Below are 20,625 nucleotides of genomic sequence, written 5' to 3' on the forward strand. Positions count from 1 at the left end.
AATTTTGAGCATACCTTTTTTGTTTTAACTTCCTATGGGAAGAATGACCTTTTTCTTCTATTTATGTATTTACTTATTTATGTCAGTGTGGACTCAGGGACTCCTATTTTATTCCATAGCTTGTAATCCATCACTGTATTAGCTTTGATGCCCAAGTTGTCCCAGGTTTGGATATTAGAAGCCCCTTTAAGCTGTGTTCTGTGTCCTTTTGACATGTCCTATCACTGTGTTCTAGGCTCATCTTGTCCCTTCCTGGACAAGCCACTCCTTCAAGAAGTCCTGGTTCCTTTTAGTGGACAGTGTTATTTGGAAACCAGGATCTGGATGCAAACTGTACTCATGGAGTGTACTGGAGTGTTTCTGCTCCCAGGTGCTCTCGGTGGGAACAGAAGGAGGTACACAGACAAATCTTCATATGAATGTGTCTCCCTGGCTCACATAGCTCCAGTTCCAGTTCAGTGCCACCGAATTCCTTCCTCTTTCACCCTCTCCATCAGTGAGAACCCTGTTGCCCATTATCCTTAGAATATTGACTTAATTGTCTGGTTATCTGTATGTGGTTAATTTCCTTGATATATTTGTTATCAATCTGAGTTTCCCATGAATCACTTGCTTATACACTTTGCCCATTTCTGTAACGGGCTCCTGGCTTTTTCTTCCAGATTTGCAGATGTTCCTCATGTATCCTAATTACTAATCCCTTGTCAATTTTAAATGTTGCCGATTTCTTCTCTCTGCCAACCATGGTTTCCTTTGTTTGATAGAAGCTCATAATTTGATGAAACTAAATCCATAATTTTTGAGCTTGTGGTTTATGCTTTTCAGGAAACCTTTCACCTTTAGGTCACAGAAATATTCTTCTATATTTGTAGTTTCACTTTTTGCATATAGGTCCTTACTCTGTCCGAAGCCCATTGTGTATTGTATAAGGTAAGGATACAGTTTTATTTTTCTCCATCCTCTGGGGAGCTTTTCCCTTATGATCTATTAAACAGTCCATCTTCTTCCTGTTTATTTGTAGTTCATGGGTCAGTCTCTGAGCCCTCTTTCTGGTTCCTTTGGTCTGTTAGTCTGTTTTTGAGCCAATACCGTGACTTTTAAAAACGTCTGTGGCTTTGCAGAACACTTTGATAGGACAGTTCTCACTTTGCCCATCTTAATACCAGTTGAGTTCACCATTGTGAACCTTCATGGTTTTTCGTTCTCTAAGACATATGAGTTTGTTACATCCTTTAGAAGTTCTAGTTAGGATTTTGATTGGAACTGGAATTAGGAAAAACTTTTGAGGGGAATTGATACCTTGATAATGTTAAGCCATCCTGTTAAAGAGCATGGGTTATCTTTTTTCTTATTCAGTTCTTTTTTATGTCCTTCGTGGTCTCAGAACATGGTCTGTATGCTGTCAGTTCCTTGAAATTTGACACTTCTTTTGTAATAAATATTTGGTCCTTTAAAATGAATATTCTATGTACTTTGTGTACATATGCATTCTTTGCTGAGGGTAGAGGTTTGTATATAAGTTTGAACTTATTAAATGTATTGTTCAGATAATCTATATCTCTGCTTGTTTTTCATCTGCTTGATCTATCAATTTCTGAGAATTATGTGCCAAGTATTTTTTTCTTCTTGCACTTGAGATAATCTTGTTAGATGCACTAAGTTATATCTCCTTCATCTATATTTGTTTTATCAAGATGTATCTCCCCTCTTTTGAGCATATACAGCTCAAATCCCCCAATTGTCTCCTGAAATATTTTGATTCTCTTTGCTCAAGTTCAGATCCTAATGAGATTTCTACATTGTGATTAGTTGATATGCCTCCAGTCTCCTTTCATGTGTAGGAATAACACATATCTTTTTCCCTTTTGCTAGCTCCTGGTCTTGAATTCTAATTTGTCATTTATTAGGATTGCCCCCTTTTGATAATTGAGCATTTTTCAAGATTACAAAAATTATGTGTGAATAAATGCTCCTCCCATGGAGATGTGGGGTCTGTTTTTCCTTCCCTTCTGTTTGGGTGAGTTGGTGACTGCACTGACCAACACAGTGTGGCAGAAGTGAAGTCACATGACTTTTGAAGCTGGGTCATAGAAAGTATGCAGCTATCTTCTTGTTTGCTGGAACATTCACTCTTTTTTTTTCTTTAACTTTTGAACTTTTTAATTGATTTACAATGTTGTATAGAACAGTTATCTTGAAGCCACATGGATGCGGTTTTGCTACTCTGAGAAAGCCCAGGCCACGTGGAGAGGCCACACAGAAGTGCCCTGTCGATAGTCCCCCCTGAGCACAGCCTTTGAGACATCCCAGCCCAAGTGCCAGACAGATAAGGGAAGAAGATTCCAGGTGATCCTGCCCCGGTCTTCTGAGATCCTTCCTTTTGAGGCCTCAGAGATCATGGAACAGAGACAAGCCTCCCCGGTGTGTCCTGTCTGGATCCAGGTTCCACAGAATTCATGAGCATAATCAATACTTGGTATTTTATGCCACTGAACTGGGGTGGTTTTTACCGTAGTCGTGGGAACTGTAACGTGGGATCTCTCAGGGCATGATGGGGATGCTGTGCCTTCTGCAAACCCAGTTTTGGATGCCCTAGCAAATAAGCCTGAGGGTTTAGTAGGGGTCTTTTAAACTTCCTACCAAATCCTTGGCTCAGACATCTACACTTGGTATGTTTTCATTTTTATCAGATTTATCCCGGTTTCATCCATTAGAAAGTCCAGATTATGGGATGTGGAGCTTGGAATGGCCCCAGGACAGGGAACTGTGCTGTTCAGAAGGGCGAGTCAGTCATCGCATGGGGGGGGGTATTATCACACGGATTTCAAACATCCCCTCCTTACCGGGAGAGCAGAACAAATGTAAGAGGAGAGATTAGTGAGACAACTACTATATATGCTCTGAGAAATAGCTTGTAAGCTGGCCAGGAGTTTAGGATTAGTCCTTGGAGAATACACTGTTGATAAAAATGTTTAACTTATCATATCTTTTTAGTTAAAGACATTTACTGCCAAGATAACTTATGGTTAAGTGCATAATTGCTCTTCTTTGAATAAGCCTAAACTTGGTCAAAATAATATATTTACTGCAACTAATATATTGAATTAATAAATATTCATGTTTTCTTTGGGAGGCGCTGTCTTGCTGTAATAGTGTACTGACTGCTGTACTGGGCCCAGGAAGCAGCCTGCCACTTTGGGGACGTGGCTGAGGTGGGCAGTGGGTGCAGGCAGCAGGGCCAGCCCCGTGGGCGTGTGACTTTTGTCTAGATGACCCCACAGTGTACCTTTTTGTTGTCGCCATCTTGAAATTCTTAGTTTTTGAACCAGGGCTGGCATTTTCACTTGGGGGTCACGAATTGTGTTTCTGGTCCTGGTGGACAGTAGTCCGCGGCAGGGCAAGCTGCTGGCTTGGATGTAAGCTGAGGAGGTGAGCTTCTGGAAGGCGCTTATGTCAAGAGGGAAGGTTCAAGGGCATGGCAGCAATGGAGGGCTTGGCCAGCACGGCAGCCCAGAGGATTAGGCAAAGGCCGCCAGCACAGTTTCAATGAAGAACTCAAAGCCCCAGGATTTCGTGGCTGGCCGTGCTCCACCTGGGATCCTCCCGCTTTAGAGACCTCGTCCTGTTGCTGCCACCTTCAGGCCCCGTGAGTGCTGGGAGGTTGTTCTCAAGAAGCTCTGGTCCCTGGGCTGGCTGGCTGGGCCAAACTATCGAGCTGGACTTGGTTTCTTGGGGCTCCCTGTGTTTTCAGAGGCTCAGTCAGGCTGGTCATGATGATTCTTTTTTTTTCTTTTGGTCATGAGGATTCTTGAGCCATGCATATTTTGGGGCCCTCTCTCTTGGGTCTGGGGCAATGACTTGGGTGGGGACACCAGTTGTTCCCCCTTACCCAGCCTGGGGGTGGCCTGACAGTGAAGCCGGTGGCCCTGAGTGTGTACATGGTGTTTGAGGACACTTGCGTTAATCTTAGAGCAAGGAGGAGCAATGAGAGGAATGCTGAAAAGTGGGCACCAGGGATGAGAAGGGAAGGAGGTGGGAGAGGGTTGCCTGCAGGGACCACCAGGGGGAGGAACCCAAGACTTTGGGTGCTTGGGGCTGCTTTTTGGGAATGAGACTCAGGTTTTCTTACCATCTCATTAGTGCTGTTGTAGCTGAGGAATGGCCGAAATTATTATTAGGGCCAAGAGACAAAAACTTGACAGGGTGGGCAAAAGGCGGATTCGAGGAGTTTGCATTTCCTAGGCTGTCGGTCACTCAGCCACTCAACAAGCACCAATGAGGACCCACTGAATGTACAACACCGTCAGACCTGCGATGAGAGACACAGAGGAAAAGTGAGGGATGGATTTTTGTCTTCAAGATGCCCCCAGTATGGGTGGAGAGGCACCAGTCTCTCACACACACACACACACACACACACACCCGCAAATGCGTGTGAAGGAGCCTCTTGTCCTCTGGTTTCTAACCTGCTCTCAGCTGGGGCCCCTTTAACCAATCTTGACCTTCTCTTCTGTCTTGGGGGAAAAGTTGGAATCTATATTATTAACGTACAGTCAAAGATCTAGGACCCGGACCCCTCCCCGTGGTTGCCCTGTTTCCCTGCCCGCAGATCCTGGTCCTGGGTTTGCTTGGGTGACTGGGCTCTGAGCAGAGTTGGGGACACATGGTGGGGTGGGGACAGCAGAAGATTCACTTGTTCCTTCCCCGGGGAGGACACCCACAACCATTGTATTAGTTCCTATTGCTGCTATAAATAAACCTCCACAAGCTTAGTGGCGTCAAAGAGCACGTTGCTCTCTTACAGTCTAGAGTCTGCAGCGCTGTGTTGCCCAGTGGAGGCTCTCGGGGAAAATCCTTGCCTTTTCCACCGACATCCCCTGGCATGTTGCTCCTTCCTCCATCCCCAGAGCCAGCAGCGTGGCTCCCTCTCTCTGCTCTGACCCTCTGCCTCTCTTACCAGGAAGGACCCTTACAAGGAAAAAGCCCACAAAACCCCCAATAACACTGTAGAAGCTTTATGCTGAGAAATCTTTGTGATTCTATTGAGCCCACCTGGATAATCCAGGAGACTGTCTCCATCTCAGAATCCTCACCTTGATCACAGCTACAAAATGTCTTTGTTTCGCCACATTAGGGCACAGATTCCCAGGCCCCAGGGATTAGAATGTGGAAGTCTTTGTTGGGTGGGGCGGGTGGGGGAGGGCACTGTTGGCTTCATCCGTCCCGCCAGCTGCTGTATACCGTTCAGCAGCAATAAGAGCGCCTTCCTTCCTTCCTTCCTCTCTCCCGCCCTTCTTTTAAAATTTAGATTTTACTTTTTGAGTAGGTAATATGTTTTGACAATTAAAAAGTAAAAACAATATAGCACCTGGGTGAGAGGCGATGGCCCCTGGGAACCCACAGCCATGGGGCTGCACTGTGGCTGGGACACTTGGAGGCTCCCTTGACCTCTAGGGGGAGGGAGGAGACCCCACCCTCCCCATCACCCAGCCCTCTGCATCCTTCACCCTGGGACCCCTCAGGCTCTCTTCACTCAAAAAGGAAAAAGCCCACAAAAACCACAGAAAGGTTTACACTAAGAAATCCTGCTCCATTCCCTGTCTTGCCCATCCCGTTCCTCCTCGTGCCTTTAGGGGCCATGGTCTGAACACCTAAGTCCCCCCCCCCCCCCCCCCCGTGCCAGGGTGAGGGTGTTAGGAGGTGGGGCCTCTGGGAGCTGCTTGTCATGAGGGTGGAGCCTTCACGAATGGATGAGTGTTCTTATAAAAGAGCCCAGAGAGATCTCTCACCCGTCTGCCAGTTGAGGATGCAGCGAAAAGTCAGAAGTCTTTGACCCAGAAGAGGGCCCTCATGTGACCATGCTGGCACCCCGATCTTGGACTTCCAGACTCCAGATCTGTGAACATTAAACTTCTTTGTTTTTTGGCAATATATATATTTTAATTCAAAGTAAACTGACAGTAATACACCATAAATTCTCATTTTGACATTCACCGAAAGAGTCACCTGGAAAATCTGCTTTTTTTGACAAAGTACAGAAGGCTTGGTCACATTTAAATCCCCAAGCGCTAGAGAGAAATGCTACTGCCAACTGGAGTAGACGTCACGTCCACAGACGTTCCCCAGTCCCCGCTGTCATGCTGCACAGGGCAGCCGCTATGAGGCAAGACAGTGCAGCGAAGTCAAAGCAAAACCAAACCAACCGGAGACAGCAAGCCGCAAGCCACTCGTCTGTGGCACTTGGTTATAGCAGCTCGAACAGACGAAGACAACAGGTAACCATGTTTATTAGCATCTTGTGTATTTTTCTAGGGTTTTTATGCATACATATATTCCTCTCCTTTCTTACACAACAATTAGCAAGCCATCTCTATATTGTTCTATTTTCTTGCTTCGTGTATCCTGAAGCTCTTTCCCCATCAGTACAGAGAATGTCCTCGTTCATACGTTTCTTTTACAATCACCTAAAATAGCGTTGTACGGACATTTCCATAGTCTATCCAGAATCTGTAGGATCTCTGCGGATGGATGTTGGGTTGTTTCCAGACTTTGTTAGCACACACAGCACCGCATATATTTTTCCTGGGTTTGTAGGCAGATCGCCCCTAGAAGTTGGATCAGTGTGTCAAAGGGTAATAAAGGTGTCAGCAATTCCGCTAGATTTTTCCATCGTGTCTTCCTGTGGTCGCCCTACACACCCATCAGCGCCCTGGGAGAGCGCCCCACTGACCCCCGAGAGGAGCTGCTAGTCTCAGGTTCTTTAAGCCAGTCTGATGGGTCAATTCAGCGAGTGTCACTTGCCACAGTGATGCAGGTCTTTTCAGGGGTGGAGGGGACCGAGGGGAGTGGAGGCCAAGGCCTGCGCCTCTCGTCTGTGTGTGTCCTACACGCCGGCCTGGTGCGTGTTCAGAGCGCAGGAGCTGAGCCCTGAGGGGCTTGTTGTCTGTCCCTGGGGGGTGGGGGCCCTCGGGCTTCAGGTAGGCATCAGTGGGGGGTGGGGCGCTTTCACACGGGCCTGTAGGTTCCATTGTAGCTAAAAGGGGGAGGCATCAGGCAGTCCCCCTCCTCCTCAGGGATCCAGCGCTGGACGTAGTTGGAGCCTTTTTCCTGAGGCCGCACGACCACGAGGTCTCTGGACTCCAGGGACGGGTCCTCCGGGAAGAAGTTGAAGGGCCGGAGCAGGAAGCCCACGGAGTTTCCGGGTGTGGCCGTGTTGGGGACGTCCTCTGCGTGAGGGATGTGCAGGAAGCCCACTGTGACCCAGGCCACCAAGTCCTGCAGGGGAAAGGAGCGGGCAGGGCTGAGGACGCTCAGGGAGGAGAGCGGCGGGCAGCCCCCCAAGCCCCGTGCTTCAGGAAGGGGCAGATCTGGTGACCGTGGAGCTTGTTCCCCACACAGCACGCCGGGGGTCGCCCGCCTGGGGCTGGGGCTGTGTGTGGGGCTTGGGCCGGGAGAGGGCGGGGCCGGTACCTCATCTTCAATGTTCTCATTGTTGTGAAGATACTCCTCGAAGACCACAGGTGGGTCCCAGGGGTCGTTCTGATTATAGAGGCTGCTGCTGCACAGCTCAGATTCCCGGTACCTGGTCACTGCCAGGGGGTACCTGCCCGGACAGAGAAGCCAGGTGGATCTGGCTGCTGGGGGACGCCTCCCAGCCCCTCCCTGGGAAAGTTACCACCTTCCCCCGAATGCGGGATCGTTTCTTGGGAGTCGGCCAGACTGCTTGTGAGCTGAGGCCCGGGGCTCTGCAGGGTCTCTGCGCTCCCCCTCCCCAAATGTAGAGCCAGGCGCACACACACATGCCCGGATATACCAACACATAGACTCAGAAGCTCACGGACAGAAGCACAGACACACATGGACACAGGGAAACACAGGGACGAGGAGAGGCGCCTCCAGCCCTCCCGGCCTCCGGGGCCTCCCTCACCTGGCCCAGGTGACAGCTCGCTCCTCCTGCCAGCCAGGGGGCAGCACTTGGTCAGCTGAGGAGTGGAGCTGCAGTTGGTAGCTGCGCTTGTGGCCCCAGGGGTTCTCCTGGGGGCTGGTGAAGAGCAGGTACTTGGGCAGAGCCCGTCCGAAGCGGAAGGCCGCCTTGCGCTCCCGGGAGTACTTGGTCTCCTGGAGAGTCAGCTGGACCAGGCGGTGTCTCGGGCTCCAGGGGTTGGTGATGTTTTCCGCCTTCATCTGCAGGGTCTGGAAGCTGTTCTTGGTGCCTGCAGGTGTGCAGGGAAGGAGGAGAATGAAGCGCCCTGAACTACAGCCTCCTCATCCCACACAGGGACCTGCATCCCAGATCACACCCCACAGCCAGCCACAGGAGTGAAGAGGATGGGGGTTGGAGCTAGATGAACAGTGAAGGGAGAAGATTAAGAACACAAACATCAGAAGGACCAGAGACAGCTGCCACGATTCCCCTGTGACTCTGGGCAGTTCCTTCTGAGAGTAGATCTCCGAGCCTGCTTGCTGTGTCCGCGGCCCCAGAGATGGGCAGCTCATCTGGCCCTGTTCTAATGTGTGAGTTGATGTCAGGTCAAATCCTGTCATTAAGCCCCTGTCCTCTTTTACGGGGACACGACAAATTCAAGAGACACAAGTATTCCTGAGGACACTGTGTCCACTCAAAGCTCTAGGCAGCGACATTCCTTGCACACCTAGGCATCATCTCCTCCCCTGCCCTGCGCACAACTTCCTACCCTCTAGGGGGTCAAGGCACCTCCAGGGCAAGGGCAGGGTCGCCCAGCCGCACCCACGGCAACACCTGGTGCTAGTCACTTTCACCGTTTCTCAGGGGCACACACATTTCCAGCCCTGCAGGTTTCACAGAAGCAGACTGGGCAAATTCTCCCAATATTACACATCCGGCGGAGTTTCCCCACCATCTCCCATGAGTGCAAGTTATCACTTGAATGCGGACATTTAGCCAGGAGCGTGGCTCCCAGCTGGACTCCTACCTGCCACATCCAGGTCGACGCGGTAATGCACTAGGTGGGTGTGAATGTTGCCGATCAGGTGTGTGTGCAGGCGGGTCCCGTGACGCAGCCCCTCGGGGGTGTAGAAGGTGGCGTGGACGTAGCCGGTGGCGTGCATCTTGGCCTCCATCACCCCGTTGGGGTGGAAGATAAAGTCCCAGATGTAATCGTAATTGTAGACAGTCGAAGTCGTCCGCAGCACCAGCACGTGGCCCTTGAGCCCTGCATAGAAGTTGAAGCCACCGCTGAAGTTGGAGTCAAAGTGTCGCCGGAGGGGAAGCCCTGTGGGCATCTCGAAGAGACAGAGGGCTCGGGGGTAGTGGACGGGGCCGTCGGTGTCATAGTAATGGAGGGCATCCATGAAGGTGGCCGTCTCTGGGCAGTCGATGCCAGGGGCCAGTTCATGAGTGACGCTGCCCAGGCCCCAGCCGACGTCCAGGTACTTGGTCTGCATGCCCGCAGGCGTGTGTCCCCCGTAGAGTGCCGCGGCCTCCTGCACGCTCACCTCGTAGGCTACGCGTTCACCCCCGAAGCGGACATCCAGGACCTGCAGCCCGGAGGAGGAGCGCAGCCGGAAGGCGAAACTCCAGCCTCGGTAGAACACGGTGTTGCCCTCCAGCCTGTAGCGGGGGCCCTGGGGTTGGACCAGGCGGGGGCCGTTGCTCGTGATGGAGCTGGGGAAGGACCCACGGGGCTCATAGAAGGAGAAGAGGGCCGACTCCGGCAGGCTGTCTCCATCTTTGCCCTTGGCCAGCGGGTCCTGCAGGACCACCACATCCACCTCTCCAGCAGCGTACTTTTCTGCCAGTTCCTCGGGGCTGCGGTAGAACTTCCCGTTGTACCAGACCTGCTCCACTGTCCAGTCTTGGGCATTCATGCTTCCATGATCTACGAGGAGCTCCAGCCCAGTGGGGTGCAGGAAGTAGCCGTCCATCTGAAGCTGCAAGATGAACCAGGTGCGGCGCTGGCCGGAGGCCACACCCCGCGGCGCCACGTCTGTGAACGTCAGGCACTGGGAGTGGCAGTCTACAAATGAGAAGCCTGTGGTGTGTCGGAAAAACTGGTCCAGGGGCTTGGTGGCCTCCTGCAGGGTGCGGCTCAGGAGGGCATACTCTGTCCCAGTGATGGGCCTGGAGGCCCAGGAAGCCTGGTGCCTGGGCTTGCGGGGCAGGTCTCGCATGTACTGGGGACTTGGCAGTGGCCCCACAGCAAACTCGGTGATGTTGGGGTGCTCCTGCGCTCCGAAGAAGATGATGACCCGGGCCTCCCGAGCAGGAGGTCTGTGACCTTTATCCAGAAATTTTAGCACATGGTGCTTCTTGGGCAGAAGCATCTCAATGAGGAACACGGAGTTCTTGGCCACGGTCAATGTTGCAGACGATTCCAGCTTCAGCTCCTTCTGGGACCAGAGGAAGCTGTGAACAGCCTTCAGCTCTTGGGCACTCAGGTCGGCAAACACCCCAGCGTTGGTGCCCGAGGTCCTCGAGGAACCGTCTGCCGCGGCCAATGTCTGCAGCACCAGGATGGCGGCGCCGGCCCAGCCGAGGGCCAGGGTCTCCCACCCCATGGCTCTGGAATGCAGTAGAAGAGATGAACTTAGTTGTTTCATGGGAGAAAGTGGGTTTCCACCAGGCTGAGTCTTGGACTGTGACGTCCCTTGGCCTCATGGTTTGCCTGCAGACTCACTCCCTGGTTTGTCCCCTCGCAGTCGAGGCAGCCCTTGGTGGCAGTGGGGACCCACGCAGTTCCCAAGGCTGTGAACCTAGAACTGCTCTAAAAGTCTAGTTTAAAAAAAAATCCGTTGATTTCTATTTCTGCTCTCTCGTCCCTGGTCCGGAACCTCTTTCAGTCCTGTGGCTCCTCTTACCTATGCAAACTCCTTTCCCCTCCTCTGTGCCTTGCCACTGCCGGGACAGGCTCCGGGCTCCGCTCTTACCTCTCCGGCTTTAGATTACCTAGAGACTCACAGCGCCCTCCGCAGGCCACAATGTGCTTAGTGCACTATGGGTACGGACAGCAAGACTGTATTTCTGATACACAGCACAATGTTTTTTATAGAGATAAAATGTGAAATTTAGCGTAGAAGTTCACAGAGTCAGCTCTGGAGTCAGGTTGCCAGGGTTCGCGTGGCTGGTCTGTCCCAGCGGTGGGACCAGCTGTGTGACCTTGGGCACCTTGCTGAAACTCTCTGGGCCTCCATTCTCTCAACCGTGCAATGGAAATAACCATGCCAGTACCCACCTCTATGATTACTGGGAAAAATCAGCTGGACCATAAGGATAAAGTGTTTAGAACAAAGTGTACCTTCTAGGAAGCACTCAAGAAACACTGCCGACCCTTCTTCTTGAAGTCAGCCGCGTGGATCCGCTCTGGGAGGCCAGCGCATTTACACTTCTGAGTGATATAGAGGAATCTGACTGGTTAGGCCGTAGGCCTGCGGCTGCACAGGGGAGGGCGAGAACAGGGTGGCCAGTCCTGCCCAGGCTTCTCGAGCCCCTCCTGGGGCCCTCAGGTTGTGACCGCTTGACCCTCAAAGCCTGAGGAGGACACCTCAGGGTGCTGTCATCCCAGCTGGCCGTTCAGGGGGATGCCCTTTCCCCTTCCATTTTGAGGGGAGGCTGCAGTCAGGATCTTCATGGCACGGACCATCCCTCAGAGCTGACCATACAGTCCCTCCCACTGGTTCCTCGTCTTGTCCCCCGACACTGATGGGAAGGCCCAGGGATTCACGCGATTTTCTCTCCAGCCTGGAGGGATGCGGGGTGGGGGTGGGGGTGGCTGTAGGGGCTGCCGGTGAGTCCAGAGCCAGCAGAGAGACATGCAGTGAGCTCTTCTTCCACTGTTAAACATCGGTCAAGCTTTTTTTTTTTTTTTTTTTTAAACTAGACTTTTAGAGCAGTTCTAGGTTCACAGCAAAATTGAGAGACATGCAGAGCGATCCCTCTGCCTCCTGCCCGCCTCCCCGCCCCACCACACACGTAGCCTCACGCACTGTCAGCATCCACCACCAGAGGGGCGCGCTCGTTACCGTCTGTGAACCTACAACGACACGTCATTATCACCCAAGGGCCATAGTTCACGACAGGGTTCACTCTTGATGTTGTACATTCTCTGGGGCTCGTCAAACGTGTAAGGCCATGTAGCCATCATTACAGTGTCATACGAAGCAGTTTCACTGCCCTAAAAGTTCTCTTTACGCCGCTTGTTCATCCCTCTCCTCCTCCTTCCCCCGAAAACCCTGGCAACCACTGATCTTTTTACTGTCTCCATAGTTTTGCCTTTTCCAGCATGTCATGCATTCGGGATCACACAGGATGCAGCCTTTTCAGACTGGCCTCTTTGACTCAGTAACATGTTTTTAAGTTCCTCTGTGTCTTTTCGTGGCCAGCTCCTTTCCTTTTTTTATAACCTCGGATGAAATAAAAAGTATACTTTAAGGCAGGACAGGAACAAATTAAACAGAAAACTCTCTCCCTGGGTTTGGCTGGGGCTCTTCCCTCCCTCCCTGCCCCGTGTGGAATGTGCATCTGTGTTACACGTTAACCAGAGCCTCAAAGGTGGGAGGGCCTGATCCACTCGCTAAAGATTAATTATTTTCCTTTCTTCTGACGCTAACAATGTAACTTCTTAACTTCTTTCCCAGCGTTTAGAGGATTGTGGTGACTTGCTACGTGCCTTGTTGGTGCTTACCTGGACTATGCATCCTCGGTGAACTTTATGTACAATATCAGTATGTCATTTTGATGTAGGTCCTTTTTTTTGTTTCAGAAATGTATATGACTGTGCCTTTGATTTCTAACTGGCAGAACAGTCCTCAGAGCTGAGAACCTGCTTCCTGGGTTATCATCCTCAGTTTGGCTCAAATAAAATTCTCTTTTTTTCTTCTCAACTTGATAATTAATAGTTAATTTTCTTGGCGTAGTTGGCAGAATATCAGAGACACCCCCCAGAGGACGCGTGGCGTCCAGCCTGGACCGGTGCGCTGTGCCAGCACCGGCGTTCTTAGCTCCACCCACTTGTTGGTGCTCCTCAGGGACCTTGCTGAGCTCTGCTGACATCCAGGCATCATTGCTTTAAATGATGTCCTGAATTCTAGCTGTTTTTCTTGGGACTTGGGAGTCCCAGAGGTGGGTAACAGAACATTTCCAGTATACATCCCGTAGGCAGGGACCTAGGGGGAACTTTGGAGTGAACTGGGTTGGCTGTCCTTTTTAAAAAGTTGGTTTAAATGGGAAAGATTACGTTTATATGGTCTGAACAAACTGTTTGCTAGAAATGAGAGGCTGCTTAACTCCAAAGAAAAAGGGACATCTGCTCCTTCCGGCCACAAGGCATTGTCAGGTGACTAAGGACCCAGCGGAAGTGTGTGAGGATCAGTCCTCGTGATGTGTAGTGGTCCCACAGAGGATCTCCCTACAACCGCTAAGTAAATTCTGCTCTCCGGGGAGGCATAATAAAGACTGATCCCCGAGTGCTCGGAGCACCTCCAGCAGTTTCAGACTGTCGGAGGGAGGAACTGAGACACCTAAGAGAGTCGAACCAACCCAAGGGTAACTCCTTGGGGAGCTGGACACACAATGGGTCCACCACACTGCCCTCAGAAGGTTGTTCAGATCCTGTCTGAATTTGGCTACCAAGTTAATAATAGGAAACTGTGCCTCTAAGGCTGAACAGCTCCTGGATGGGTAGCCACCCACTGGAATTCCAGCTGGCATTGTGTACAGTTGGAACAAAGCCAATGCTTGTAAGCACTTATCTTAACTCTTAAATGGCCAGATGGAGCTCTTTTGACATTCTAGAGAAAGCCAGCTTGATAAAACACCTTTCCAAAATTCTGACCCCAAGACAATAAAAGTATTCCTAGGAGAAAGCTTGAAGTTATAACTCTTATGCCCTTGAAATGTGAACACAGCCCACATCATCTGAGACTACAGCCTTAGCTCAATCAGTAGACTTAAAATAAAAGGGAAGAAAAAAAGAGGGAAAGAGATTCTTTAAAACTCAAGCAGGAAAATGTTGATATCTCTGTCGGTGTGTGTCTGGATATATGTATGCCTGTGCGTACATTATAAATATGCTATGTCCCTATCTCCTTTGATAGAGTTATCAAAGTTAATTTGTAAACGAGCTCTGACTTAAAAGTAAGTGCTTACTACAACAAAGTAGTGAATAAGACAAAAAAGCAGCAGACTCATAGAGCAAACTAGTGGTTACCAGTAGGGAGAGGAAAGATGGAGGGGTGATATAGAAGATTATGAGGATCAAACTATAATGTATAAAATAAGCTACAAAGATATATTTATTGTACAACACAAGGGATATAGCCAACATTTTATAATAACTATAAATAGAGTAGAACCAGTCAAATTGTGAATCACTATATTGTACACCTGTAACTTATATAATATTGTACATGAACTATATTTCAATAAAAAAAGAAATGTTTAAAAAAAAAAGGTAAGTGCTTACACATCAAATATTTCTAAATGTAACTTCAGCTAGCCCTAATTTTTAAAAGATCATGCGATGTAGGATTAATTTTTAATGAATAAAAACAAGTTTAAATTGATGGTTTAATTAACATGGACATGTCTTTAGAGTCATCAGCATTAAGTGTAATTCTTTTATTGTACCTAGGTTTGCTGACAATCAATACGCATATAGTATCTGTGCTACAAAGTCTGTCAACAAGATGATGAAAGGTATGATGATATTTTCCTAAGTAATAAAGTAGAGATAAATGGGATAAAAGCTTTTGGGCGAACTCTTTAAGAATAACCTGTTTTATTATACATCCACGCAAAAGCAGTTTTTCCAGACTTTTGGCAACCTGAAACTTCAGAGTTCTGCTAAATTAAATTAAGTGATGAAAATTCATTGAATGTCTAGATCATTTTTAGTAAGATAAAATACTGAAATATTAATTGCTAAAGAAGTCTATGTTTACCTATTTTTGACCTCTTATTACAGAGAAACTAAATACATTTGAAATGATTAATAAATATATTTTACACTTTATTGAAAGATTGTAAAATGAAATGGCATGTATTTCTAGAAATTAATTTTAAAAAGGGACTCTTGAGAAAAGAGTCTTATGCCTGGTCAAGACTGACTAAGATTAGATTGAATTTAGTTAAATAAATTGATTTCAGTATTAAAGGTGAAATGATGTAAAACTAGAATTTGTTTCCTCCTCTGTTCTGAGAACCGAGTTTTCTTGAAATATTAATCTGCTTTTCATAACAAGTTGTAAAGTTTCTTTACTGGTAACTTTCTTCACTTGACTTTGAAATCTTTCATTGTCGCTTTGGTTAAGTGGATAAGCATTATTTCACAGTCGCTTATGATCCTACTTGGCCAAACATTTAAAACCTTTGATATCTTTGACAAACTTTATCAAATCAAGTTCTAAATGAAGTTCTTTTGACTTCTAGCTGACTTTGGGATGCTTCAGAGAGCATCTGAACATCTCAAAGAGAGACATTAAACTAATTAGAATTATTTGATGTATTAAACAAGAAACATTGCGACATGAGTAACAATAGGTCTTCTTAAGTTGTATAGGTAAATATTATTAACATAAATGTTCTAGAAATTATATGAAGTTCCCAAAATTTGAAATGTCCTGGTATGTTGTCAGTCGTAATTCTAGTTATGATCTTGGAATACTGTCTGTTACAGAAATAGCCAGATTTCCTTGACAGTTGCATTGTATTCAGATCTTTAAACATGCTTTTAAAATCTTTTGTCATTTATAGACTGTTATTGTCTTACTCTGATGCTTTTCAAAAATGCTTATAGACAACTTGCTTTTATGCTCCAAAACTAAATTAGACTCAGCAGCAAAAGGGCGTTCCACCTTGTACAAGGGTTATTTCAGAAACAGCTCTCTCACGTAAGGCTACTGAAGAAATAGTAATAGGATCTCTTTTAACAATTTGTGCCTGACACTCAGTTGAGTCTCTTCTAAATTCTGACTACATTCAGCACAATTCTGTAGCCAACTAACTTCATATGAATTACTGTTGCTTTCTGCACAGAATACTACCTTGATTAATGTAATAACACTAACCCTGCAATTTTGCTTCCAGCACCCCAGGAAGAAAACAACCAGGACTACATTTCATTAACAGATTATCTCCTGGAATGACTTGCAAGAAGCTGCTATTGATAAGGCTGATCTAATTTAATTTACAGATGGATCCTACTTCAGGGATGAATAGGGACATTACCGAGCTGAAAATGCAAAGCATCCACAATGGACGTAAGTGAAAGCTTTTATTCACCAGAAACAAAGTCAGCACAACAAGCTAAATTAATCGCTTTAACCTGAGCTTGTCAACTAGCAGAAGACCAGGTAACAGATACACTGACAGCTGCTATGCTTGTAGAGTGGCACACAATTTTGGATGCTATGAAAACAATGAGACTTTTAACCTCTTCAGGACAACCTATTAAAAAAATAGAAGACAAGTGGCAGTGTTATTAATCATTATACCACTGCCAAGACAGTTATCAATGATTAAAACCTCAGGCATTCCAAATCTGACACTGTGGAAGCTGAAGGAAATCAGTTCGCTGATGCCACAGCCAAGCAGTCAGCTTTAAATCTTCATCCTGCCCAGCTTTGAGAGTGTCCACTGCTCTCTGTTAGCCCTGCTAACTCAATAAAAGATTTCTTTCTACAGGCTCAAGAAATCTCCACTAAAGAAGAGAAACAAAAATGGCAGCAGAAAGGAGGAATTTTGACCCCACCACACAAGTAGGGTTTAGACCTGATAAAACAAAACAAAATGAAACTCATGGTGTCTACTGAAGCCCAATTGCCATTACTCCAGCATGTACATTCTTTAACCCACTGGGAATCTGAGAAAATGGTTTTATGGGGAAAACAGTATTTTGGAAACTTTCACCCATGATGGTTCAAAGAAAATATAATATTGACAGTGTCTTATTGAGACACTTAGAAAAATCTGTAGCTACTTTTACAGTGAGCTCCTAGGAGATGAAAAGGATCATGAATTACAACCTAGAGATTTTGTTTATTGGAAAGGACATCAAAGAAAAGATTCTTTGCAGCCACAATGGAAAGAAATTTATTAGACATTACTAACTAATGCATGCATAGCCAAACTGAAAAACATTGATTCCTGAATTCACACCTCTCATCTTAAAAAGGGCCCAACATCTGAATGGACCTTGAACCTCTGTGTCTAGCACTTGGCTTTAACTAAGACAAGCATCACCAAGCTAGGACAATAAAAAGATGACAACAGTAGCAGACAACTGACCCAAGAGTCCAGACCAGACCTGTAAGACTCATCCTAGGAGTTCAGTTGTACTGTTTACCAAATGTCTATCAAAATCAAAAGTTACTGTTTTATTTCAAGCTATGTTTTTGCCTCAATGTTTAGGATGGAAAGAAAGCTTTTTAGTAACACTGTGACAAAGTATAGCTACTGGGGCAATTTAACTGATTATTGGATTTGTCATCAAATTTCTCGGTCAGTACAGTTGATAGAAGCCCCTTATAATTCTTGTCACTGACTTTTCAGATGTTTCTATAACCTGCAAAATGTTTCCCCATCAGCACAGACCTCCATGATTGTTTACTACATTCAATTAACTTACTCAGTTCTAAAGTTTCTATAATGAGAAAGCAATGTTGCCAAACCAATGGCTCTTGATTTTTAAAACTGCTTTGCAGGGGGAAACTTATGCTATAATCCAGATAATGTGCTTCCATACCAGATTGAGTCCTCTAATACAACTAACTAATGACCCGCGTGTAAAGTCAAATTTCTGCATAGAAGAATCTCCTTTCTAGTCTGAATGAAATGTTGGGTAAATGGTTCAGGTCTGGGGATTCATGGCTTAAATCTCTGCTTCTGATTTTGTTATTGCTGGCTGTGCTGATTGTGTTCTAGATCATTTAGAGAGTAATAATCTCTTGTGCCTCTTCATGTCAAAACTCCACCTAAAATAATGGTGTCTGAATGACTTGAAACTATTGATCACATCTATAGCTCCAAACAGAATAACAGGCACGCACGATGCACACACAAGTTAAAATTGGCATGAATCTGATTTGTCAACCTAGAACTGACTATCAGTCCTTGCTACGCATTCTACTATCTTAATCCTCTGAACAAAAAACTGTTAAGACTTGGCACTGGGGGATATGGTGGGTCCAGGGCAGGTGAGCAACCACCCTGGCATGGTGTGGGCGGAAACCAAATATTCACTCACTTAATGCTTTCTATCGAAAAATTAATGATCAAAAAGGGGGAAATGATGAAATAAAAATTTTATTTTAAGGTAGGACAAGAAAAAAATGAACCGTAAAATTCTCTCTCGGTGCCTCCTGGATCATAAAGACCACTTTTCTTTCTTCTGACGCTAGCAATGTAACTTCTTAAAAGAACAGCGTTCTTTCCCAGTTCTTAGGGTGCCATGGTGACTTGGTACTTGTTTTGCTCATGTTTACCTGGACCGTGTGTCCTTGGTGAGCTTTATGTAAATATCAGTGTGTCATTTTGATAAATGATCCTTTTGTCTTGAAAATGTACATGACTGTACATTTGACTTCTAACTGGCAGAACCATTCTCAGAGCTTTCTGAGAATCTGCTTCTTGGGTTATAGTCCTCAGTTTGGCTCAAATAAAATTCCCTTTTTTTCTTCTCGACTTGACAGTTAATTGAATTTTCATTGATGGTCCTTATCCCCAAATTGCTTTCTGCCAAGGAGGGAGATGTGGAAGAGACCTGCAGTCCTTTAACCCAAACTTGGCTATTCCTTTGCCCTTTACCTTTCCCAGTACAATCTTCTGTTCCCACGTCTGCGGGGGCAGCGGGTAAGGTGGATGATGGCAATGAAGCCGTGGGAGAAGGGAAAACGCGGCAGCCAGCGAGAGTGCGATGCTGGGAGACACGAAAGATGCCCTCTCCTCCTCACCGCTTGCCTCCAGGACCCAGAAAACAGCAGCTACCATCTCACTGCACCTTTTCTATCTTGCTCCCAGGCAGTTTGTGCCCTGGAGTGACTCCCTCTGAGCTCTTGCTCTTCGCTTTCTGGCTCCCTCCCTCTTATGTCTTTGTTTCTTCTGACCCCTCACTCCGTGTTCATCTCCCTGCTTCCCGCACTTCCCAGTCAGCCCCTGCTTGGCTCTTCCCAGATAGCCCATCAGACATACCTGCGCGCTCTGCTCTGGTTTCGCCTCTGCTGCCAGCCTTGGTCTTTGACTCCTTCTTGAGCTTAATGGCTCTATAGGACTCCGCCCTAGAGGGAGGGACAGGCTGCAGTATGTGCTGACCAAGGTGGTGACCTGCAGGTCAGGAGGTTCCACACTGGATGGGGCAGGAAATTGCTGGCAACTGTAGCCCGGAGGGCAGAGGGCTCCCGGTATCCAAGTACCCAAGTTTAGAAATTCCCCGTCATTTCCTATGTCAGCACCCAGGGTTCACTTCTGTTTTCACTTCTCTTTCATTGTTTCACTGTTTCACTTCTGTTTTCCCTAATAACACCCATTATTAGGGAAAACATTCCTTCTGCCACAGTGGCATCTTCCACAAGTGTTGTCTGTGCCATAGTCTGTTAAAGTAGGTGGTGTGTTTCAGAGGCCAGAGCTAAGGATGAGGGGAAATTTGCTGCAAGAAGTCTCACCTGAAGCAAATATATGGACAAAGACAGAGGCTGGTGGTGACTGACATCAACTTCAAAAACAGAGAATGTGACCCATGTGTAAATGGAGAACCAGAGACGGAAGAGTTTGGTAGAGAAAAGCCACACACACGCTCACCCGTGCACACACGTGCACACGTACCTAAGAAAGGCAAGAGAGAGACCTTACATGGCCAGTGATGAAAATAACGTCCAGGAACTGAGGTACACGCTTGACTCAATGCCGCGGGGGATACCTGTAAATAAATGAAAGAGACATCTGAGAAGAAAGGATGGGGGGCTTCAGGGCATCACCGCAGGGTAGAGGCGGCCTTGGGAGCAGGAACGACTGCAGGGCTCCCCCCTGGAGGAAGAAGGATGGTGAGGGCAGGGAGGGAGGGAGGGGGTACACAGACAGATTTCACTTCTTTATCTGAAGGAGTACACAAAACGCACCTAGAAAGATCGTATTACAAGGTAGCACAGAGTAAGTGCCATGTGAGTTATGCCCGAGGGCAAGTCCTGCAGGATGCAGAAGCTTCTCAAGGCCTGGGGTTCTGTTTGGATTTCTCTGTGTTAGACGTCACAGTGTGCCACACACTGGGTGATTTAAAACAAGAGATGTGTACTCTCTTACAGTTCTGGAGGTGGGCAGTCTGAAATCAAGGTGCTGGCAGGGCCAGGCTTCTTCTGGAACCTCTAGGGGAGGACCCTTCCTTGCCTCTTGCAGCTTCTGGTGTTGCCAGCAATCCTTGGCATCCCTTGGCTCCTTGGCTTGTAGACACACCACTCCAGTCTCTGCCCTGATGGTCCCCTGGGCCCCTCTGTGTGCCTGCATCTCCCCTCTTCTTATAAGGACACGAATCATTGAATTAAGGGCCCACCCTACTCCAGTATGACTTCATTTTTAGATAATTAAATCTGTAATGACTTTATTTCCAAATAAGGGCACGTTCTGAGGTCCCAGGAAGAACAAGAATTTAAAGAGACTCTAAC

The 20,625-nt window shown here is 47.4% G+C and overlaps 1 protein-coding gene across 2 annotated transcripts; it reads right to left on the reverse strand.

Annotated features, from left to right (window-relative positions):
• Nucleotides 1–6,267: 6,267 nt before the first annotated feature.
• AOC1 (amine oxidase copper containing 1) lies at nucleotides 6,268–19,319 on the reverse strand. Of its 2 annotated transcripts, XM_045506645.2 has the most exons (6): nucleotides 19,163–19,236; nucleotides 11,962–12,008; nucleotides 8,952–10,540; nucleotides 7,928–8,213; nucleotides 7,471–7,603; nucleotides 6,268–7,275 (listed from the first exon to the last, which is right to left on the reverse strand). In XM_045506645.2, the coding sequence occupies exons 3-6, from the start codon at nucleotides 10,534–10,536 to the stop codon at nucleotides 7,006–7,008; spliced, it is 2,274 nt and encodes a 757-aa protein (XP_045362601.1). In that variant the 5' UTR covers nucleotides 10,537–10,540; nucleotides 11,962–12,008; nucleotides 19,163–19,236; the 3' UTR covers nucleotides 6,268–7,005. The 2 variants fall into 2 exon arrangements, with proteins under 2 accessions (XP_045362601.1, XP_010968242.1); XM_010969940.3 differs by lacking the exon at nucleotides 11,962–12,008 and having other exon boundaries at nucleotides 19,163–19,319.
• Between the last annotated feature and the right edge of the window lie 1,306 nt (nucleotides 19,320–20,625).

This window comes from Camelus bactrianus, chromosome 7 (genome assembly GCF_048773025.1).
Source record: "Camelus bactrianus isolate YW-2024 breed Bactrian camel chromosome 7, ASM4877302v1, whole genome shotgun sequence".
Lineage (NCBI taxonomy): Eukaryota > Metazoa > Chordata > Mammalia > Artiodactyla > Camelidae > Camelus > Camelus bactrianus.